General features: G+C 47.9%; 1 protein-coding gene across 7 annotated transcripts; it reads left to right on the forward strand.

The window, feature by feature from the left end:
• Positions 1-11: 11 nt before the first annotated feature.
• On the forward strand, positions 12-24,459 carry LOC122387109 (arginine-hydroxylase NDUFAF5, mitochondrial-like). Of its 7 annotated transcripts, none has more exons than XM_043376976.1 (4): positions 36-60; positions 7,104-8,798; positions 17,254-17,399; positions 23,934-24,459. In XM_043376976.1, exon 2 carries the CDS (start codon positions 7,194-7,196, stop codon positions 8,208-8,210), a length of 1,017 nt encoding a protein of 338 aa, XP_043232911.1. In that variant the 5' UTR covers positions 36-60; positions 7,104-7,193; the 3' UTR covers positions 8,211-8,798; positions 17,254-17,399; positions 23,934-24,459. The 7 variants fall into 7 exon arrangements, 3 of the variants coding, with proteins under 3 accessions (XP_043232911.1, XP_043232910.1, XP_043232909.1); XM_043376975.1 differs by lacking the exon at positions 36-60 and adding an exon at positions 225-430; XM_043376974.1 differs by lacking the exon at positions 36-60 and adding an exon at positions 604-625.

A 24,459-nucleotide genomic window follows, 5' to 3' on the forward strand; every position in this document is an offset into this window, starting at 1 on the left:
ATAAAATTTTCAGACGAAATATGTTCTTGAGCAGTACTTACAGGAATGATTGTCATAAAAGAAAGTTGGCCTATGAATTATTTAATGTGAAGTATTTTAAAGAAAATGATTGAAAAGAACATTCAATGACATAAAGAGGTATCTGACAAATTATATTACAATACGGTCCTTTTTTGCCTTCAAACGCTTCAAACTTGCCAGTTCCACATCTTCATAATGCTTACAGTAGGCAAAAAGAACAGAATTTGAATTGGTTCTTCCAAAAAACTGTGAAGATAAAGGGAAAATCTATATTTACGGCTTTTTGCATTAAAGCCTTCTTCAGTTTCATAATAATTATTTGCTGGGTAAAGGCTGTCATTCTTCATAAATAACTCATATCCAGTTTATCCGCCAGTATACTGTCAGAGCTATTCCAGGGGAAAGGTAGGTAAGACAAGAGTGAACACCGACATCACCTGTCGGAGTTTAGAAATTAGGTATTGAAGGAATTGCTAATAGTTTCATTATTTCATTTATTTAAGTGTGGTGTTAGGAGATAAAAAACCCACTATCGCTCAATCATTTCATTTTTTTTGCATTTCATTTTTTCACTTGATTATATGGATGCCTTTCAAAGTTTTAGGTAGGTATAATAAATGCAGTCAATGCACGCCATAACTCCACCAAACAGGGGCCATTTATTAGGTTTCACTGCATATCTTTACCTGTGCAACAAATTTGTATGCTGGTGTTTGTTGTTGTCATTGTCATGTATTACTTGTGTTTCTCGATCTAATACTTAATTTCAGGTATTGAAACGTTGAGTTGAGCATTGTTGATAAGATTATCAGGAGTATGAAAAATAACCTCTTGCTCATATCTGAATGAATTAAAAAATTAAAGACCAATATATATTCGGGCGTGGCCCTTCCTCAGTGGTACAGCCATTGTAACACTGTACCACTGAGGAAGGGCCACGCCCGAATATATATTGGTCTTTAATTTTTTAATTCATTCAGATATGAGCAAGAGGTTATTTTTCATACTCCTGATAATCTAATACTTAATAGTGCATGTTTCATGTAAAAGACTTACCAGTTACCACTTTCCACAAATAAGCTTTGCTACAGTTTTCTTATTTTGTATGCTTAAAATGATGAAAATAGAAAATAATCAATATTAACAAAAACAGTTTTATTTTTTCCTATAGGAAGAACTTTATTCTATATAAAATAGTGTTTGTCACAGTGGCTTATTACGCATTGACCAATCATATTGTCTAGTTCAAAACCAGGTGCATACAAGGCACTATGTACTGGTGAGTGCTGATAGGCTGATGCTGAGGTGGCTGCATTTTGGTTATTCTTCTTTAAGTTACCACATTCCTGCGTGAGTCACTCGTTTTGGAATTAGAAACAGAACATAATTGCCTATGCCTAGGGTGATCATTGGGCAGTAAAAGCTCCTGATTTGCAGTGGTTTCCGCATGCGACAGGATGAGCGATAAACGATAAATGATAATTATCGCTGTTAAGTAAATTGGTTATCGTGATCGTTTATCGCTAAATTTTCAAAACTATCGCTCATCCACTTATCGCAAGTTACAAAAACTATGAGCGATAAACGCAAAATGTAAAACGGGATGATGAAAAAATGGAAGACGATCGACACTAGTGTATGCCGCGCGACAGTATGTGTGCGCAACCTGTTGCCATCTGCTAAGTGTGCTGGGGCCGTATTCACGTCGATCATTTTCGTAAGAATTTTCTTACGCACGACCTACTTCTTACGAAAATTTGGTATTCACGTCGACAGCAAAAATATCTTACGAATAAAAAAATTCTCGTAGACAGTTTGCGATTCACGTCGACCTTTTCTTAAGAATTTTCGTAAGAATGTCGTAAGTGCGATTCACGTCGTGTCATCTTAAGAATTTCTTAAGTTTTTCGTAAGAACATAATGTTAACGGTATGGTGGACTTACGAATACTCACCGAGCTGTCGTAAACTGACGCAACGATAAATCAGTGCAGTAGGCTAAGACTAAAATGACGAATTATTTTAAGAATTGACACTAACGGTTGTCTGGACTAAGAATGGCTGTTATTATTGAGCAAAATTATTACCAGCGAGCGAGTGAAGCGAAGTCTTTTCAATAAAACGGGAAAATATCAGTATGAGCGGCCCGGCCCGGCCTGTAATGCTTTTGGAGGCCTATATCTCATCAACCGCTGGACTGATTGACCTGTGGTCTTTTTGTTGGGCTGCCCCATCCCTTCTAACCCGCAATTTACTATCTTGATGCATCTAATTGACCATCGTGGCACGTGCAACGTGAGAAGTCAAGGGCGTCCAAGCTGTTTTGCAGAAGTAGCGCTTTTGAGACTACCAATTTCTCAAAGTGGGCTTATATCTCAGCAACCACTGCATGGACGTTTGACTTGCGGTAATTTTTTTAGGGTAGCTGTAGCCCTTCTACTAAACATCGGGTACTCTTGATTCATGTGAGTGACCACCCGCTGCACGTGCAAAGTACAAACAGGTGTCACGTTTGTTCTTATTACAATAACTCGGCAATTACCGGCCTAATTGTGTTGAAACTTGGCATGTGGGTAGGCACCTACCGGGAAATGCGTTGTCATATGTCACGGTTGAGGCGCTACTGCACGTGCGCACGAGCAGGGGTCGCTTCCAGATGTCGAGAACGCCTGGACCGTTTGCACTCAAACTTGGCACACGGTTATAGGGACCGGTGCGAAGGGTGCCGGGCAAAATCTAGTTTGAACCATTTTACACGTGCGCACGTGCAGGGTGCCGCTTCTACATCTCAAGAACAGCTGGGCTGATTGCGCTCAAGTTTGGTCAGCGGCCAAGCCGATCAGCGGCCAAAAGGCTGGGGGGTCTTACGGACCCCCCATTGGTGTAACTTTCTATATGTATGGGGGTACAGGTGCTTCCCCATCCACTAAAAGTGCATGTCCATCAATGTCAAGAAATAAGGCACCTCATATGTACAGAAGTTGGGCTTGCCCAGTAGAAGAGGGGCGCCCCCAACACTTAACAGTGGCGCATTTTTGGAACATTTGGAAGTCCTTCGCACTTCTGTACAGTGCATGTGTGGGGGGCTCACTCGCGCGCTGGCTCGTTTGTCGCCCAAAGGCGTCTTGCTGGTTTGACTAAAATGAAATGCACAAATGCATGGATAGTTGTAGAAAAACACGGAACAAATAGTGCATGGACGCGTTTCGATTATTAAATCTTCATCAGCATGACATAACCACAAAGAAAACAAGATATCTTGTTTTCTTTGTGGGTATGTCATGCTGATGAAGATTTAATAATCGAAACACGACCATGCACTATTTTTTCCGTGTTTTTCTACTTGTCTCTATCAATTATATACAATGGATAGTTGTGTAAATCCCTACAAGGAGGATCCCTAAATCTCAATGATTAAGGCAAAGGTCAATGCACCAAACGCTTCTTACGAATTTCTTAAGATATTCCTACGAATTTTGACGTGAATGCCGATTTTTGTAGATATCCAGACATTTCGTAAGAAAAAACTTAAGAAGTGTCGACATGAATACCAAATTATACTTACGAAAGAAAATTGACTTACGAAGTCGACGTGAATACGGCCCCAGATCTGTCAGACGGCCGACGGGTGGTATAAAGTTGCGCGGCGGACCGGGCAGAGGTCAGTCACAGGGGAGTCCACTCCCGCATACCTGGGGGACTGAACAAGTATATAAATGAACTTGCTCCAGAAAGTCAAACTCAGGATAAAAAACTACGCTAACTTGGCTCAGGTTTCCGTCTTTGCACACTTTAATTACACTTATTAAAGCTGTATTTCTTATCGCTTTTGTTATCGCTGTTCAAAAACAATTATCGTTATCGTTTTATCGTTCATCGTTTCGTCATCGCTGTTAAAAAAAACGATTATCGTTATCATTTTATCGTTTTATCGCTATCGCTGTTAATTTTTTTGAATAATTATATCGTTTATCGTTTATCGTTATCGCAAACCTTTCTTATCGTTTCATCGTTATCGCAGGTCCGAAAATTAGTTATCGCGTAAAGCACTGCTGATTTGTGCTAGTCTCAGCTCAGGCTACAAAACTGCTATTCCAATTCAAACCCCCCATGTTTAGACTTAACCCGCGCGGGGCTGGGGTCTCCAGCCGAACGCGCGGGGCTGGGGAGGGGTAAATTTTACCCCCCCCCTGTTATCTCCCGAACTAATGGTCCGATTTGGAAAATTCAAACGCCAATCGAAAGCTCTCATCACGAACTACTAAAAACATGTACTTAATTTAAAGTTTGAGGTCAAGGTCAAGGTCAGGTCAAGGGTACAAATTGCAAGTTTCTACAGTATCGGCCTTGCACCGTAATTGCCGAAGAATGGAGTCATGGACTGAGACTGATCGCCCAAAACGTGTTCTTAGGCTACCAAGACAATATTAGTTGCATACAATATCATTCAGAGGTCAAGGTCAAGGTCAGGTCAGGTCAGGTCAGGTCACCAAAAAACAAAATATAGAAAAGGGCATGTGCGACACATGTTTTATGGGTCATTTTACTCATAGAATTCAATAGGCACACTCAATAAGTGATATGGACCACCTCTGGATGAATTTCAGGTCGAGGTCAGGTCAAGGTCAGGTCAAGTGAGGTCAAATTTTGAAGTTGGTTGTTAAGGCCTAAAAAGGTGTCTATCTGATGCAGTTTTTCACGGCGAATCGAATGATGCTATTTTTGTTTCCGTACGAGGTCTAGAACTTCCAAAAAAGTCATTTTTCAAAAAATTTGTGTGTCGTGACGTCATAAAATTTTGAATAACTCCCACATTTTTGAACCGATTCTTCTAAAATTTGGTATGTAGGTGCACATAGACCACTTCTCTGACATATATTCCGGTTTTTTCGATAGACTCAAAATTTTGGATTTTATAATGATTTTCCCAAAAAAAAATCAGTTTTTTGAAAAAATTTAGGCCAAAATCCAAAATTTTCAAAAAACCGAGATAGCCATTTGATAGACAAAGTAAAATTACGTATAACCTTTTTTGTTACGTCTTGATTCCTTTAAAAATGAAGATGTTAGCGGCGTTTGAACTTTTGCCGTTTTTGAGGCGAAAATGGCGAACATGACGTCACTAAAACGTCAATTTCTCAAAAATTTTCCGACGGATTTCGCTCAAATTTTCAGGGAAGATGTCAAATTGATGTAAGAAAAGGTACTGAAAGTTTGGCGGCGCTGCGCGCCGCCGTTTTTGAGATATCGCAAAAATTCGCGAGGGGGGTAAAATTTACCCCCCCCCCCCAGCCCCGCGCGGGTTGAGAGTGATATATTTTCTTAAATAACTAGGTACTTAGGTACCTATCCAATATTTGAGTGAATTTTGCAGTTTACAAGGTGTGCCTTATTCACTTACAACCTTTGCACTTCATGTTTTTTTTTGTACTTTTATTGAATTGATGTGATGAATGACATACAATTTAAGTGTTTTTGATGCACTGCCAAGTGCCAACACATCTTTTTGCATTGTTTAATATATAGGTATCTTTCTTTTGCTGTGGCTGTATTTGTATTATAGGTACTGTTGTTCACTTTGGTTTTTTTTTTTAGATATAACTCACCTGGTGAGTTTTATCTTTAAGCTATGCATTGCATATCATAAGCTATCATTGATTAAGATATCCCACCATATTGTTACTTTATTTTCTGTAAATTGCTGGTAACTTGTTACATAAATAGTGGACACATAATTGCTTTATAAAAACAAGGTATTTAATTGGTGTAACATATTTCATTTTTATCAGAGATGCAGAAGCAATGGAAGTTTGGTGACCCCAGCTCAGACTCTGACCCCAGCTCTGACTCCTTGAATTCCTACTCAATTCTTGGTGGTGAAGTTTATGAATGAATTCTTTATCTTGCCTGAAGATAGCCCCTTGAGCATTCCAAGGCCTTACATTGCAGGGCTGCGGACTTGGATTTTAGGGTGACTCCGACTCCGACTTTGGTTTCAAAAATCGACTCCGACTCCGACTCCGGACGGTTCTATTGAAATCCATACCATGATATTGAGGTTCATAATGGAGACGTTTTTATCTTGCCTGAAACGATCCCTATTCCCTTGTGCGCTCCAAGGCTTTGCGTTGCAAATATGCATTAGAAATAATATGCAGATTTAAAAAGCAGGTCCTTGGAAATTCACAGTCTTCTGCTTCTCTCGCTGTAAACGTTCGTCCAAAACAGCAAAATGACCTTTTTCGACAAAATCTAATTTCGAGCGCAGTATCGTCAAGTCATGCACTGCATCAGTGCATGACGTTGAGCCAGGCAGTGTTAACTCCGACTCCGGAGTCGGAGTCGGTAAGACTTTGGCGACTCCGACTCCGGGCAGAACTGTCGACTCCGACCGACTCCAACTCCGACTTCGACTCCGACTCCGCAGCCCTGTTACATTATGAATGCACTGCAAAAATAACTATGAGCGGTTTCTGGAGCAACTGCCGTCTTCTGCTTTCCATGCTGAAAACGGTCCTCCGAAACTGGAGTATGACCTTATCTCCGACAAAATCTGGCCTGGACGAGTCATCGAATGTAGTGTTTTTCCGCTGATAGGCGTAGACTACACGTTTAGACACACAATGTCGACTCCGACCAGACATGTGCATGGATCCGAGTAATGGATCTATGATCTTAGTGGATCTCGAAGCAAAATGCAGGTCGGGATCTATGATCCCACCGGATCCGCCCCGGCGTGAAAGATTTGTCCCGGATCTATGATCTAATGGGATCTGATGACAAACCTACCAAGAACATGGATATATGATCTGAGTCGATCCCACCATGCAAACACTTGAAATCAGGTTTCCAAGTGTTTCAAGGTCAAAAGGTGCCACAGAACTATGGATTATGACGTGAAATCACAAAAAATCACTGAAATAGAACGTTTGTTTTTATCTGGTATTTATCGCCCTGCTTGCCCAACCACGTGGATTTGCTTTTGTTTTCGTAGACTGTGCCCACCAAAAATTCCTCAACTGTTCAATATGAGCCATATTGAAGCCAAAACCAATAATACTTGGTTTCTGTCGGTGGTTTCAGTTTGTGAAAAATGAAGAAAAGTGTGAACCAGAACGCAGTGTTGCATAAGTAATACTCTTGGCCGCAGCGTTTGTCAAATTCAAGTACAAGATGATACTGAAACCAGGGATGTCTTGCGTTGCGAGGTTTACTGCTAACCAGTTCCAAAATACTGAATGTTGGCGAACAATTTCAACAAGCACAAGAGCATGTTTCCCTGCTATTATATTCGATAGAAAGGCAAAAGAGCATCACAGAAACACTGCCGGACAGAGACTGGATTCATCACTTTACGACTATGTCAAGGAAGAGGTTGGCTGGAGAGTTGCAGATCGGGTATTCGACATCAAGCGCCAGTTCGGCACAGTGTTGGATCTTGGATGCGGAAAAGGATATGTACTCAAACACTTTGACAAGGACATGGTGAAGAAGGTGGTGGCCTGCGAAATGTCCTCGTCTCTGCTGGCTGCCGCCCAGTGCCTAGAGGACGTCTCATTGCAAAAAATCAACTTCGATGAAGAGGAGCTTCAGTTGGAGGACTCCAGCGTGGATCTGGTCACCAGCAGTCTGAGTCTGCACTGGGTGAACGACCTGCCGGGCTGTTTCGGGCGCGTACTGGCGTGCCTGCGGCCGGACAGCGCGTTCGTGGGTGCCATGCTGGGCGGCGACACTCTGTACCAGCTGCGCTGCGCCCTGCAGCTGGCCAGCCTAGAGCGAGACGGGGGTATCGGCGTGCACGTGTCGCCGTTCGTGAAGCCGCAGGACGTCGTCGGACTCCTTACCAGGGCCGGCTTCACAATGCTAACCATTGACGTGGACGCCATCACGGTCGGCTACCCGTCCATGTTCGAGCTGATGTGGGACCTTCAGGGAATGGCAGAGAACAACGCCGCCGTCAACCGCACTCTGCGGCTCAACCGGGACACCATGCTGGCGGCGGCGGCCATCTACCAGGAAATGTACGGCTCCGTCGACGAGCAGAGCGGTGAAGTGTCGGTGCCGGCGACGTTCGAGGTGCTGCACTTTATCGCGTGGAAGCCGGGTGCCAGCCAGCCGCGGCCCCTGGAGCGCGGATCGGGCACCGTGTCCCTCAAGGACCTGGGCTCCGTCATCGGCGGCGCCAACTGACACTGGCAGACCACAATGACGCGCTAGTTGTTATGTTGTGCTTTAGTGACAATAGATGCCGACAATCGAAAAAAAAAATAGAACGTTTGTGAGTTGCAGCAAGTGATTTTTTTTGGGATTTCTGTGTTGACAAAAAATAGAATCAATGATCATGGAAGGGGGTCTATCAAAATGCATGTCTACAGCAACGCTATCGAAGTTGTAAATTGTCCTAGTCCCAGGGTGATCGGTAGCACCCAGATCCCGTGGGGGCCTCACGAGGCTGGCTGATGGGCGTGGTATCCGGTGCCATTCGAGCGGAGCCATTAATAGCCGCCTGGGCTATTTTGGGCGACCAGCGCTCAGGATAACCGGCCCCCTTCCCCGGTGGGGGGAGGGGGGGGGGACGCCGGCGGCCGGTCTCGGCAGAACCGTCAGTGCCAAATGGCCGGTCGGTGGGGAAGTGTCGGACTCGATGGACGCTTGGTAGCCGGAGGTGGACTGTCTGAGTGTGAGCAGAGTGGCGAGTGAGCGGTGTCTGTGAGTTGAGTGAGTGAATTAGTGAGTTGTGGGGCAGCGAGCGGGTACCTGCACCGGCGGAGGCTCCAGGTATGTTTGAGTTTTGTGTGGTGGTCTGGTACACTGGTCTGTTTTTGTTCGGACTATGGGATAAGTGTGTTGATTTTGTAAAGGACGTAAAGGTTATTATCTTAGGCAAGCACAGAACAACGATAGTAATGAGAAAGCATTCAATTTCTGACCGCCTCTCTATTGTATCTGAATTCTGAAGGGAAAGCATATCAAAATCTTTCGCATTTGCTTAACATTACAACATTCCATTATATAACATCGGCATTTTCCCGACTGTAATATGCTAAGATTCATAGGCGGCGGAACGGGGAGGGCATCGGAGCACCGTGCCCCCCTTTGATTTCATCATTTTAGCATTAGCCCTATGGGCGTTGCATGGAAAGAATGAGACTAAAAGTCGGCAGTGCCCCCCCTAATTGAAGGTGTTCCGCCGCTACTGCTAAGATTATAAGTAGATATCAGTTCGTCTGAATTGCTCTCTTAGACACCGATCTTAATATCGATTAATGTAAGCACGGTTACCTGGTGGATGACGACAAAACCAGCGATCACTATTACCACACACAGGGGTCATTGTATCTGCGAACTCGCGCACCGTAGCAACCCTCTCACCATAGGCGGCGGAACGATTTGAGACAAGGGGGGGCACCATGGCTCAAGGAGCCAAACCTAGGGTACCCCCAAATCCTGTTTTCTCATCGGATTTAGGCCACTTATTTTTCGTCACAGCCCTGACACGATAATTTTTATTTTTTTTACTAAACGAAAATGGCAGTTCACCCCCGTATGCAGGGGTGTACCTAATTTTATATCTCTTTGTGGGGGCATATGCACCCACAATCCTGAAGTATGCCCCCACAATGATGAAAAGGCACCAACAAGTCTTTTACAAGGCTGCAAGCGTCCTTTCGAGAGCACTGTGCCCTTCGCATGCTCTAACGGCGTCCTCCTGACCGTCTCGCGTTCATGGATAGCGTTTTGATCACTCGGCGCCCTTCTGGGAGAATGGCGCACTTTTGACAGCACCACGCCATTCTCATGGTCTAACGGCGCCCTCCTGACCGTCTCGCGTCCTTAGGTCTCTGTTCACCGTGCATCCCTCGACTATTCGGCGCCCTTCTGGCCTCTCAGCGCCCCTGAACCACATATAGCGTTTTCAATCACTCGGCACCCTTTTACGAGAATGGCGCCCTTTTCATGATCTCAAGGCGCCCTCGTAACCATCTGGCGTCCCCACGTCCCCACCAACGTAGCACTACTGACTGTGCGGCGCCCTTCTGGCCTCTTAGCGCCCCTGGACCACATAGCGTTTTCAATCACTCGGCGCCCTCGTAAGTCGTAACCGTCTGGCGCCTCCACATTTGGTGCCCCTCCTACTGGATGGCGCCTCTCTACATATTTTTTACGTCCTTCCGGTCAGTTTCCACTTTTAAGCGCGTATCTGCTTAGTCAGACACGTCACTTGAAGCGCCATTCGGCTAGCAATGTTATCAAATTCGGTGTTAATTTAGGCTCCCACATAAAGAATATCTATCGCGCCCCAAAACGGCCTGGCGCCGGGCGCCCCTACAGCTGGGCACCCACAATCATTTTAGGAAAATTACACCCCTGCCCGTATGTGTGGTTAACTTTAAGCTGATCCTCAAGTACCTATGTGTTTGTCTCTTCCTTATTGTCGTTTGATAAATTCCATTTATCCTACATGTATAATTCCCAAGAAGCCATCGCAGTACTAATCAGTGGCGAATCCCAGGGTGGAGGTCACATGGGTCATGACTTAGGGCCTGGGGTCACCACATGCCTGCCAGGAGCACCACAGGCCTGACAGCCGACAGGGGCACCACAGGCCCGCCAGGGGTGCCAAAGGCCTAGCAGGGGCACCACGGGCCTGTCAGTAGCACCACAGGCCTGTCAGGAGCACCATCGGCCTAGCAAAAGCACTACAGGTCTTCCAGGGGCACCACAGACCTGTCAGGGGCACCAGAGGCCTGTCAGGGACACTATCGGCTTCGCAGGGGAACCACCGGCTTCGCAAGGGCACCATGGGCCTGTCAAGGGCACCACAAGCCTGTCGTTGGCAATTTAGGATTGTCAGAGGCACCACAAACCTGTCAAGGGCACCTGCGTTCTAACAGGGGCACCACAAACCTGCCAAGGCCCAGGGACACCACAGGCCTAGCAAGGACACCACAGGCCTGTCAGGGGCACCACGGGCCTGTCAGGGCCCATGGGCACCTAAGTCATGTCAGGGCCCACCGTAGGCTGGTCAGGGGGCAGGGTAGGTAGGTACCACAGTCTTTCCAGGGGCACCAGCGGCTTAGCAGGGGCACCAGTCATCACATGACTAACCAAAAATAAAGAAAAAAAACTGAAAATAGGGCACCACCAAAATTAAGTGGCCGAAATCCGTTGAGGTTTTAATTTTGGGCATAGGTAGGGGCACCACTTCGATTCATGAACCTCCCCTTAGAGTTTTCCCGAATCCGCCCCTGGTACTAATACATCAAATTTAAGGGGGGGCACCTTGCTATTGGTGCCCCCCTTGCAGAATTCAAGGGGGGGCACGGTGCCCCGGTGCCCCCCCCGTTCCGCCGCCTATGCCTCTCACGACAGGTGGTCTCGTAAAGCCCTCGCCGCTGTAACGGCGCCGCTGCTGACCTGCCAACTGTAATGTTCTGGGACAAAGTCGGTCCCGTTTCACGGCACTGCCAGTCCCAGTCGGCAGCATCCTTCCCTGTTTGCTTAAAGGGACCCTCCCACCTTAACATTAGTTTTGAGTTGAGATAGCCAAGTTTGCGGCCAGGCTCAGAAACCACCATTTATCCTGGTCGCAACCCCCGCAGCTTTATGGTGTTCAAGAAATTTCTTCCCTTTACTTGCAGGGTGGGACCAGCGTGGTCCCTATCTCTTAACCATTACGGGAATCTGATGACGTCATCAGGCTTTCGAACGTCCGTTAAATGTTTGACTAAAACGTTTTGTAGCACGCGGTGGTATATCACTGAACTCTATGGTATATGCTGCTTTGCGCGCAACAAATGCCGCACTTTCAAATAAAGTCGCTAGGAACAGCGGAGATCCCAAAAAGTAAACAAAAGTAAAAGTCTAATATCTTGAAAACCGGTGAATATTTTTCGATGAAATTTGGTAGATATTCGTTTTTGCCCTTTCTGAACCGAGCGACATCACTTTCATGCCAATTCATTAACTTTTTTGAAGGTGGGAGGGTCCCTTTAAAGGAAAAGGGCCACCTTTAACATGGGGATTGAAACTGAGATAGCCATCTTGTAGCCCGTGTCCGAAAACCTGTCTGCTTACCTCCTTACGGCCGATTTCGGCATCCATTCGTAGTTATCGGCAATTTTAAAAGAAAATACGCCAGGAATGCGTCCTTATCCCAGGAATGCGTTCTTATCCGACAATACAGCCACCCGCGGCGAGGCTTTGGTTTTTTACCAATCAGCTCCAACCAGCTCAGCTTTAACCAATCAGCTTATCTGACACAATCCGACGAGTCTGTCTTCTGAACGCTGATTGGCTTGAGCGTGACGTCATCGCTATGCCATCATATAGTAGGTGCCGTAGAGAGTATCAACATAGTACCAATATGTTAAATAGTTTTAAATACTTTTTCGCGAATTGTGCACTTCTGGCACCAGTTTTAAAAAGAAAATGCAAAATAATAATGTCAAAATGAAAAACAACGATATCTTCATATTTCACGAAGGTGGCCCTTTTCCTTTAACATATGGTCCGCTGAATAACGAGGCCGTAAATTAGTCACGCACGTTAATTTCAACCGAATCGTGTGCGCTTTTCTACTGTTCTGTGACGTTAAGTACAGGCTCCACGGCACACTTTTTCGGTTTTTCGTTTCGTTTTTTCGCTTTTTCGGCTTCAGTAGACGATCAGCTTCACTTGATAACATTGGTGTAGCTCCACGACAGCGAAACCGAAAAAACGAAATCAGCAACTCGAAAAAGCGACGCGAAAAATCGAAAAAAACGACTCTAAAAAGCGAAAAAGCGACTCTAAAAATCGAAAAAGCGAAAAAACGAAGCGACTCGTCCAACCCAAAAGTTTGGATCGACAATCAGCTTTTCCAAGTAATCTTCAGTTTTTCGGCTTCAGCACGTGACGATGTGGTAATACTGATGCATGTTTCCGACGATTCACATTTCGGTACTCCTAATGGAAAGGAAGGAATGTAATCGCTCAATAGTATTTCAGTGTAGGTATGCACATATTATCCACGTGAAAGGATTGAATAGCGGTGAATTATGTGAGATATATGCACGTATTTATTTCATCTTTTGTAAAACCTGTTCATCATGCTTATAGCCGCGCCCTGCTAGGGGAGTCAGGTCACCAGGTCAGGTAACCTGGTGAGGTGGTCAGAGTGACCAACTCAGAAAATGTTCCAATGCTTATCATTGCTACACCAGGTAACGGATGGCTTTGGAACTTTCAGCAATTCAAGAGAGTAGCAGTATGCACAAAATGTATATCACATAATTTCGATATCGGTAACCCAAGGCCACGTCAATTTTGCGACCCCCCCCCCCCCCCCCATTGCCTAGAAACTGAAAACTGAAAGGCTTCTTTTAACGAACGTCATTCTAAACACTCTCAGGTTACAAGTCCACATAAGCGTATAGGAACCATGGGTGCAGTGGATGCAGCTGCAGCTGCACCCACAATAATTATCGAATAGGTACCGACAGTGCATTCTGCACCCATAATAATCGAAGCAAAAACCCCTTTTCGCATCAACGCTACTGCAGTATATGAGTTCAGGATATTTTCCCTTCTACCCATCTTTCGAGTCATTTGCTTCTTTGTCTTCATAACATGCTGTTCCTACGCCTATGCACGTAGGTACACATGACACAATGAACCGGAATATGGCACCCGTGACCCCTTGTTATGTCCTGAGATCATATCAGGTCGCGAAAGGTATGCACAATTTTCGGTAATAAATTTCGGTAAAGGCATGCTACTATAGAGCGATGAAAACACATTCGATGTGTTCCACAGGACGATACAAATCGGCTGATATGTAGGTATCACGAACTTTCCGGCCAGGTCATGACCTAGACCAGTCCAGTTAGCTTAATGTTCATTCGAAGCGTCTCGACCAGAGAAACACGTTTCTGGTGAAGGAAAGCTCGTGCAAGTTTAGAGTCAAAAGTTATTGCGGAAAAACTGTTTTTTGCAGAGTCGTCTATTTTGGGCATTTATGCCCCTGCAGGATAAACCGTGGACCTTACGTCAAATCTGAGGACATGCTAGCGGAAGAACGTTAAAAGAACGTTTGATTGCGCCTCTCCGCGGCGCTATAGCTCTATCAATTCCTGAGCTATGGACCGATTTGTCGAAAATTGTCGCTTTAATCTATAGATATTGGCGACAGTTTACCTTCGATGACCTTTGGTGACCTGCCCTTTGGCCTACACCGGACTTAAAAATGGCCGAAGCAGTTTGTTCCTTATTTTTAGGGCTTTTTCAAGTGTCGCCTACGGCGTGCCGCTACGTGGCTCAGGAGCCAAGTTAGAAGGGGTGTTCCCCCTACCAGCAGGGCGAGGAAATCCAGGAGCCCCAGCGGGGCGCCGGTTAGTAGCTGCTGGAAGTTTAGTCAAGCTACCTAATTTCCTACTACAAAACAGACGAGATCTATTTTAAGTAATTTCCATCTGTTAAAGCAGACAACAAAACAGACCCCTAAAGCCCCTTGGCAAAACTGCGACCAACGCATTGCATTGGTTGCAAACAAAACAAAAAGAGCTGGCGGTTGCACAGCGCGTTCCAACTAAAAAAAAAATCAATGAAACTCGAAAAACTCAAGTCACGAAGCGATAAATCGAAAAATCGAAAAACCGACGCGAAAAAGCGATAAATCGAACCGAAAAAGCGAAAAACCGAAAAATCAAAAACCGAAAAAGTGTCCCGTGTAGCTTGACCTTTAGACGCTCTGATATATGGTTTTCGGCCCGGGATGTAAGATGCGGGGTGGGCTGATATGTCGGGAGACGGGTCATATATCCGGTCACTGGTGGCCATCGTAGTTTGAACTGAAACGACGAACTATGTGACTCGTGATGATTGTGTTTCATTGCGGCCGATTTTGAATTATTTTGATGGTTTCCATATCCGAGAAGCGGTGAAACATGCACGTAACCATTTTATGCCAGAGCTCACTATTTGTCCTCGACCGACAGATTTAATTTGCGGGAAATGGTATTGGTCGTTGTACAGACCAGCTCATTCAGGGCCGAGATAAATTTTATCGAATTGTTTGTCATATGACGACACTGAATTACGTCTTGCACCCCCTAAGATCCCATTCAGGACCTGTACCTACCTATAACCGACTCCTCTTACGAGGGATCTGGCCTCGTGGTAGGTAAGTTTGTGCACTTAGCTCTGTCATGCTTTATTGTCCCGTTATCACCGTCAATCTCGTTATCGATTCCTCCTCCATCAGGCCTTCGCGTTCAACTCTAACCATTCGGCATCGTTTCTGGCAGTCGATGGTACCACGAGTGTGATGGGCCCGTGAAGGCCGTGAAAGAGAGGTCGCTGCGACTTCCGGGCAGTTGCGCGGGAGTGCGAACGGTGAACTTACTTTTCACTGTGAAGTGAAACGGGTAGCGGCAGCTGACCTGCTAGTGGGTGGGGCAGGTCACCGGTCAGGGCACGTTCAGGGAGTCCACCGAACTCGTTGAGAGGTGCCGCACGATATTATTGCTGAGCTTTCTGCTGCTAACGACAGTGTTAATTACAATGGAAGAACAAGTGGGTGTGATGTTTTGCATACGAGCATTTAGTTTGGGGGATGTTTATGATAGTTTTTTTTAGCATAACGAATATGGGTAGGTAAAGGCGCGGAGTTCTGTATTTGTTTGTGTAGGTATGTTCATTGGTTCCAGAGACGAGACTTGATTTGATTTCAACTTTCAAGTGCAATAGGTAAAGCAATGGTGCGCTGCTTATTCGTTTGTTCCATGGCACGCTTTGTCGTGCTTTAACTCTTACGCGCGCATCGCGTTAGCGTTGATAATATGCAAACATGACAGAACCTACCGACCGACGCGATTACGTCAGAGTAACGTAGGCACGGCGAGACGCTCTTTCGGGCCGAGTTATGTCTGTAAATGCCGCCACCACCTCAGCAGAATGTGCTCTGACGCAGCGGGCTCTGACGGCTCATAAAACGCCTATTGTGACCCACATGGCCCACGAAACTGGCTCGCTGGCTGTCTTTTACGTTCCTTTCCGCCGTGGTGGGCAGACGAATTCGTACCTGGGCTACCTTACCTAGTTACCTACCATTATCATTATTCGCAATACTTACCGAATCTGAGGACACACCTTCTTGTAGCTGGTCTGTTTGGGGCTTCGGCAGGGATGCGGAGCCGTGGAAATTTCAGACGGCTCCGGCTCCGGAGAAAAAATCGGCTCCGGCTCCGGGTGAAATGCCATGGCGGCTCCGGCTCCGGCTCCGGCTTCGAGTAAATGGTTCGGCTCCGGCGGCTCCGGCTCCGGCTCCATTACTCAGTACATCCCCTATGCAATTGAATACGGGTGGAAGAAAAAAGACGATGGGATTGGTCCACGTTGCTTCTGTAATTGCATAACAAGGCTATTTTCATTTTTTGAATACCGCATGTTTTACTGCCTTGAGCTGTCAAACCGAACTAGGTCAATAATTTTTTCCTCTTAAAAAAGGAGCCGGAGTCGCCCCTTTTTTTGACGGCTCCGGCTCCGGCTCTGGCTCCGCACCCCTGGGCTTGGGTAATGTGTACAGTTGCTCGTCGTCTCCTGTCATTTGATGTCATGGTACCTAATTGGCAAATTTAATTCAGATAGTCGGATTAGGTCAAATGTCAGATAACAAACGACCCCCATATGCCAAAGGCCCAACTAGCATCCCATCCAATGTATTGCACAGTGCTTACGCCCCCCCCCCCCCCCCCCAGAGATATCACGTGTCCTTACAGAGTTGGTTACTGAGCACAAGCGCAGAATCGACCGAGCGCAGCCGAAATCGGCGACCCGCCACTAATAAATACAAACTGACGACAACAGGCAGCCGCACTGGCAGCCCCGCCCGGCGCTACGTCATACGTGAAAGAAAAGCGGCACAGAAAAGCTTCCACATAGTGCCAGAAACGCCGCCGCTGAGCGATAACGAACTGTTCCCGGGTCGACCAGCAATCTTCTGAACGAGCGCCCTCGCCCGGCACCGTCTCTGGCAGGGGAGAATTCTCGGCTGGCGACGGTGCCGCTATTCTGGTCGGCATTGTTCCGGCTCTCGTCTGTTAGCCGGCCGACAATTCGTCGTCGCGCCGTCACAGACCACCCCAGAGTGGCTTTTTGTCGTTGTGACGCGGCTGTGACGCGCCGGTGACGGGCGCGCCACGCCCCGGTGCCGCTCGTTATGCTGTCTCTGACCGGCTCCTCCGTCCCGTAGGCATGTCGTTCCCGAACAAGGCAGCGCGCCAGGCTTGCTGGGACGCCCGCGACCAGTTCTGGGCGTGCCTAGACGCTAACGCCGAGAACGCGGCGCCCTGCAGCCACCTGCGCGAGCTGTACGAAAAGGGCTGCCCCAGCCAATGGGTGAGTGTGGGAAAGACTGATCCAGCCAATGGGTGAGTGTAGAAAGGGCTGCCCCAGCCAATGGGTGAGTGTTGGAAGGGCTGACCCAGCCAATGGGTGTGTGTAGGGATGACTTTTCCAGCCAATGGGTGAGTGTGGGAAGGGCTGATCCGGTCCCCAGTCAATGAGTGAGGATGGGAAGGGCTGCCCCAGTCAATGGGTGAATGCGGGGATGGCTGCCCCAGTCAATGGGTGAGTGTGGGAAGGGCTGATACAGTCCCCAGCCAATGAGTGAGGATGGGAAGGGCTAATCCAGCCAATGGGTGAGTGTGGGAAGGGCTGATCCAGTCAATGGATGAGTGTGGGGAGGGCTGCCCCAGCCAATGGGTGAGTGTGGGGAGGGCTGCCCCAGCCAATGGGTGAGTGTGGGTAAGACTGCCCCAGCCAATGGGTGAGTGTGGGAAGGGCTGATCCAGCCAATGGATGAGTGTGGGAAGGGCTGCTCCAGTCCCCAGCCAATGGGTGAGTGTGGGGAGGGCTGCCCCAAGCCAATGGGTGAGTGTGGGTGAGGCTGCCCCAGCCATTGTGTAAGATAAGTTCTACCCCAGTCCTCAGCCAATGTGTGAGTGTGGGAAGGGCTGCCCCAGCCAATGGGTGAGTGTGGGAAGGGCTGCCCCAGTCAATGGGTGAGTGTGGGATACACTGATCCAGCCATATGGGTGAATGTTGGAACTTGGGAAGGCTGCCTCATCCCCAAGCCAATGGGTGAGTGCGGGTAAGGCTGCCCCAGCCATTGTGTAAAATAAGTTCTACCCCAGTCCTCAGCTAGTGGTTGAGTGTGGGAAGAGGCTGTCCCAGCCGCCGTCTTCTTTTTTCGTGCGTTTACGTCAACCCAAGTCGCGGCAACTACCATGCCATTGAATGCACGGCTGCAATGCCAGACGGCGGCGAAATAAATTCAAGACCATGGGCCATGAAAATCATTCAAAGCCATCCAAAGTCGCCGCGGCTGGGCTTATTCTGGCAGACACTGCACCCATGGCAGAAACACATGATGGGTACTTGCCAGCACCCGGCCGCCCACTGCCGGCGCTGCCAGACCGTCCAGCCGTGTTACCAGACCTATCCGGCGTGCTCCCGGTTCTCGGACCAGGTGACTCTCGTCAGTCGCCGTACCGCCGCGCGCCCACCGTCAGTGACCTCATCTGTGCCGACCGCGGCGTCGAGTCGGGCCCGAGATCATTACATCACCGCAGGCGCGGACCGGTCGGCGATCTGTTTGTTGACTCCGCGGCCGGAGCGAGCCGCGCCAGCCGTCGCGCCGGTGTCGTAGGTGGGTGAGCCACGCCTCAAGAGCTGGGTCCAGACTGTCTGGGAGTTGCTGTGGCACCCAGACGGCCTGAGGGAGGCTGGGAGCTTCAGCCTGAGATATGAGGGACGCTGTGCGCTCCAGCTTTCTACGGTCTGCAGAGTGTAGTTTTCTGTGGTGACCACCGTCCAGCCGCCGCGGCCAGCGCTCGCCACTGAATGGCCGGCGCCCGGGTCGAGCTGCGAGCCATGTCGACGGCAGCGGTGGCGGCGCGCTGTTGTGTTTGGACGCTCCGGCCGGGCGGGCCGCCACACCGAGGCCGCGGTCGCCGAGACTCGGCAGCTCGACCAGAATAGCCAGTCTGTCGCGACCGGCGCGGCGCGAGACAGAGCCATGGTGTCGCGCTCAGTCACGACGGCGTGCGTGCGGTGGGGTAGGTTGCCGTTATTGCTGTTAAGAATAACCCTGAGCCGAGCTGAGGGCGGATGGGAGGATTTGGGGCGCTACTAAGGTTCAGCGCTAGCCACTCTGACTGAGCTGACAGGCGGTCGTACGGGACTGAACCATCAAAGACCATTCGAGTCCCGTGTAGATGGCGATGTGATTGGTCGCGCGGGTAGTGGGCAGTTGCGTTGATTGGTAACCTCTGAGTCTGTCAGTGATCCCAATAAACTTACAGTTAGCACTTTATTGACACTTCATCAATAGAAATGCCTTGCATTAGTTTGCTATAATTGGTCGCTCTTTCTAATTTAATTACATACCCACCGTTTATATGTGCGACCGTTTCTTTGATGTTACTCGATCATCAAATTCAAATTCCTTTGATGTTAGTTATCGCTACAGTCCGAGTTCATATTTCAGTCAATAATAACAAATTTGCGTCTTCGCCGCGGGAACAAAATTAGCACCAAAGTCAATAAATAAGCGGTGAGAAGTGTGCCGGAACCGTTCTGCTGCTGTTAGCGGGTTCGCTCATCAAAATTCGGGGCCGGGCGCGGCCGTGCCAATTTCCTGTGAGCGGCGACCGCGCTGTTTACCCTCCATCTTGTTGAGTGGGCGGCTGGGGTCGTGACCTTAGCTTCGGGGCAGAGGTGAGGTCAGGGGGTGAGTGTCGACCCCACCGGCCACCGACCAGCCGTGTGAGCGGGGAGGAAACTGTGAAGAGGATGGCCCAGCCTGGCGCTTTTCTGCCTACACACCGGCCTTTTTGTTACTCCCGCCCCCCTTGAAGGTATATTTAAGCATTGTTTTTGGTTACCTACCACCTATTTCATAGCTGTTTCGCCCATTTCGTTCATCGCCCGACCTTCTCATCAGTTTCTTTCCTAAACGACGCGCCTCATATGTTTGTGAGCAATCATGGCAGCAACCAAGTTGTTTGCAATTTCTCTCTTGCGCAATCTCTCTCTTGTCTTACCGGAATTGTGCGCTTAAAGGGAGATAATGACCTTTTTCCACAAAATCTGAGTTAGGACCATTTTCTGACAAAACACAATAAGTTATAGTGTAAATTAAAACCATTTTGCTCAATTCGGTACCTTGCCGCAAATATCTCAACTTGAAGTCACGTTAGCGGGGAGCGCTGAAAATGACCGTTGAATAAGTACTTACATCACTTTTTGGTACTTGCATGTAATTTTGTTAAATGAGCGTATTCCTTACATTTGATCTTCATCACATCTAGTTAGTTAATGGTCGTCTATAGTGCCTTCAAAAGATATTCATGGTTTGGGGGTGGTTTATGTCTAAATTTACGCAACTATTTTTCCTGTTCATCATCTGACGCCATATGCTGCTATTTTAGTAGCAGCGACTCAATTTTGAATCGGTCCCGCCGACTGCACAATAAAAGAAGATAGATACAACACTTTTGCGGCATCACTGAAAAACTTATGCAGTACTGAACTCAAAATTCTCATAACACCGTTCGACAAACCTGAAGTCTTTTTGAAATAAATATGCTTGTATTTTTCGCTTCAGGCTCTGACGCCAAAATAATGAATTTCGTAGTCGCAATCGCAAGATTTGGCTGCGTTTCTGGCGCATGCCGTTCATTTGTGGCGCAAAATAATACTTGGAAACAAAGAAGAGTAGGCACTATGTACCCCCGAATTAGAATCTAATTAATTCTAAACCGAATTAACTCTAATTCAAATTAGAATCCTTACAACCAAGCAACGACAAGGCGATAACATAAACAAAAACCCAAGCGTCGCTGTTTGAAACAAAAGCGCCATATACTGCGACTTTTTATAGAGAAGGACAACGCATTTCGGTGGGTGTTACAAGTACTGCAAGTACTGCTTCTTTTTTGCAAAAATAAAAACCTTTTTCACATACGAAAATGTGCTAGGAAATTTTCATATTTTATAGAAACTACAGTAGAAATAGTATAGATGTCGAGTAATTTTTATTTAAGAAAAAAGAAAGCTCATTATCTGCCTTTAATAGAAGTCTTGACAGCCTACCACCATCTCACGGCTGCCGAAGAGTCTCGGTACTTACAACCCTCGCCCGTATTGGTGTTTTTCCAGCCGGGAACGTATAAGGGCGGGGGGAGGGGGTCCGTTGGACCCCGCACCCTTGCCGTTTCGCCCCTGATGGAGCTAGAGCTTCGCGGAGAAAACCACCGTGTTGCCCGTGACGAGAGGAAGCCGATGATACCCAATTTTAAGGTCCTAGGCCGGTGGTTGACCTTCCAGGCCAGGTCAATGACCCAAAAGTCGGGAAAATCGGGACCTGTTAGAAGTTCGTGACGTAAAGTGTGGCTGCTATGGTTTTTTTGGGGGTGCTCATCACGAATATCATGTTAATTTTGATCACATATGATGTCTTCATGCATTTAGGCCAGGTCAGGTCAGGTTATCCAGTAGGGGTCCTGCCGGGTATTCGTAGTAGGTGTCAACCACCTCTGACAGCTTCGTAACATGTTACGAAGACACCAAAACAACTTCGTAAATGTTCATATGGTTGCTTAATTCGAATTCAGCTCCAAAAACTGGCCTAGAAACATGTAAAACTCGAAAAGGTAAACCGAGGTCATCAAAGGTCAATGACCTGACCTGACCTGACCTTCAGGTGTACCTTGACATCCACCCTAACGCATGGGGGAAACATCATATCACATGTTTGAACGCTTGAAACCACGAAAAGACTGCAAAAGCGCGGCTAATGCGAGCCGACATACGCCGAATCGCGATTCCAGCCAAACATGGTCTCGAAAAGTAGGTCACAGGTCAAAGGTCATTTGGTTCAGGGTCATGAAATTTTCAGTGTAGGTGTAAAATTGATTAACTCGAGGGTACTGAAAGTTTCGTCGCGATCGGCCGCTTTTTACGCGAGTTATTCGTGAAAAACCGAGGGAGGTCCCTTCGACCTCCTCTCCCCATACGGGCGAGGGTTAATGTTCCTTCTTTGTCCCGTTATGTTTTCGTCATAGCATGTTCCGTTCCTTTTCGCTGCCCGGTTCAGGTTTTCATTCCCTCACCAGCTCACTTCTCAGCATCATGTCCTGTCCTCTCTCTTACCCGTCGTGCCCTGTGTTGCTCAGATCCCTGGCTCCTGTCCTGTTCAGTTCCCTGTCCTCTGTCATATTCGATTTCCTGTTCCCTGCCCTGGCCAGTCCGCCTTTCTCTGTCCTGGTCAGTTTTCTGTGTCGTGTTCAGCTCCCTGCTCTCTGTCCTGTTCAGCCCGCCGTGCTGCGACTCGCCTGTTTCCGTTGGCAGCGCGACTCGCGCCGTGCCCGGCCACCCCACACGACAGCTGCTTTGACAAGTAGCAATGAATGGACCGGCCGACGGCGGCGCGGCGTTGACATCTCCTCTTTCCCCTCCCCCGCTCCCTCCCCCTCTCCCTCTCTCTCTCTCTCTCTCTCTCTCTCTCTCTCTCTCTCTCCTCTCTCTCTCTCTCTCTTTCTCTCGTTCCTCCTCTTTGCCTCCCCTCTCTACTCTATATTTTCCCCCATCCCTTTCTCTCCCATTCTCTCTCTCTCTCTCTCTCTCTCTCTCTCTCTCTCTCTCTCTCTCTCTCTCTCTCTCTCTCTCTCTCTCTCTCTCTCTCTCTCTCTCGTTTTCCATCTTTCTCCCTCTCTCCATTCCCTTTTCGGCTTTCTCCCTCTCTCCATTCCCTGTTCGGCTTTCTCCCGGTGTTTTTCTATTCGATCCAATGCCATTCTGAGGTTGCGATGCACGACAGAAGTCTCCCCGTCGATTGATTATTCGCTCTTTCTGAAGACCAGCACGGTGCGCCAATGTTCGGGCCGAGTCATGTTCCGGTCGGCGGCTATTGTTGGCCCTGACTGCCGTTGCTACGCAGACTAATCTGTCTTCCGTCAGGCTCTCGGCTGGCTAACGCGCTGACTTCTTGCTGATTGAGGCTCGTGACGCATGGAAGTGTGAGCGGCTACGCCGTCCGTGCTAAAAATGGCCGTGTTCTGGACTGGCGAGGTCGTTTTTCATCGCCGGGCGCTGGATCGGCGGCGCCCTGCGGCCGACGCCTCTGACACTTCAAAGGCCTGCGGTGTCACTGGAGGAGCTGATGTGACCTTAGGCGCCTGATGAAGCAGTACGAGCGATCGTACTGGCAGGCCTGAGTTGCCGCCAGCTGGCGCACCATTAAGTTGCTAGGCTGCACTGGAGGGTGGGGCTTTAGTGAGGTGCTCTAAGGGCACTTTGGAGACGTTACGCAACTTCTGTCTGGCAGCGCGGATACTGAGGGGCCTTGGCAGTGGAAGTAGTTGACGTGGAAGTGCTGTGTCATGCAACAGACTTGGGATGCCTCCGTTACATGCGATGTGATAATTAGCAATCACATCTACCCTTTCACATCGGCAGTGACTACCCCGTAGCGGGGTGATGCGCGCTAGACCTTAGCGCCTTTTCGGTGGAAATTCAAAATAAATGATACGAGGAGGCGAGGATGCCAGTGTATTTGCGGCAAAATTCTGATGCCTTGTAATCGATGTTCTGGATCCCAATGCCGTCATTGCTTTTCGCACGACGAATCGTTCCTATCGTGCTTTTATTTTACGTAACTACATACTTGGTGGACCGCATGATTATTACCGATGTTGTGGGCGAAAGATTTATATTGACGCTCTTTCTTTTCCTTGCTGTTTTGAGTTGTTATGCTATCGCTGATGTAACTCGAAACTACTGCATCGTGTTCCATTGATCACTACACATTTCTGTCCGCAAATCAATCTATTGTTTCTTCACTTCTGAAAGACATTTGTTTTGTTCCAGGTTAAACACTTCGACAGGAAACGAAGTTATGAGAAGTTCAAGGACAAAATACAGAACCAAGGGTATGAACCTGTCAATGATGACCGGCAAAAGGCGTCAGCCTGAGACGTTAACCCGTCCTGCGCCCTAGTTACTAACTGATATACCATGCATTGCGATTGTTGTTTGTTGTACAATTCTGCTCGCCATGCGCGTTAGGATGACCAGGGGATTCCGCTCGGTTGGACAATGGGCCCCCCTTCCAACGAAATGTCAGGTCGGGGTCACGTCTGCGTCGCTCCATCACCCATGACCCAACAAAGGCAGATCGTACTCACCGCACACTGCCGAGATCCACTGGGCGTGCTCGTGATCGATACATTTCTGACATGCCAAGAAACGCTACTGAAACCAGTCGGAAGTTTCCGTCTCACCTTGGGACACGCGTGGTATTTCTGGTGTAGTTTTTCATGAAATGCCAGGCGGTTCTAGCACGTGTCCAGTGTCAATATTTACGAATATCAGAAATAAACGCCGGGTCACCGCA

This window comes from Amphibalanus amphitrite, unplaced genomic scaffold (assembly GCF_019059575.1).
Source record: "Amphibalanus amphitrite isolate SeventyFive unplaced genomic scaffold, NRLGWU_Aamphi_draft 000273F_arrow, whole genome shotgun sequence".
Lineage (NCBI taxonomy): Eukaryota > Metazoa > Arthropoda > Thecostraca > Balanomorpha > Balanidae > Amphibalanus > Amphibalanus amphitrite.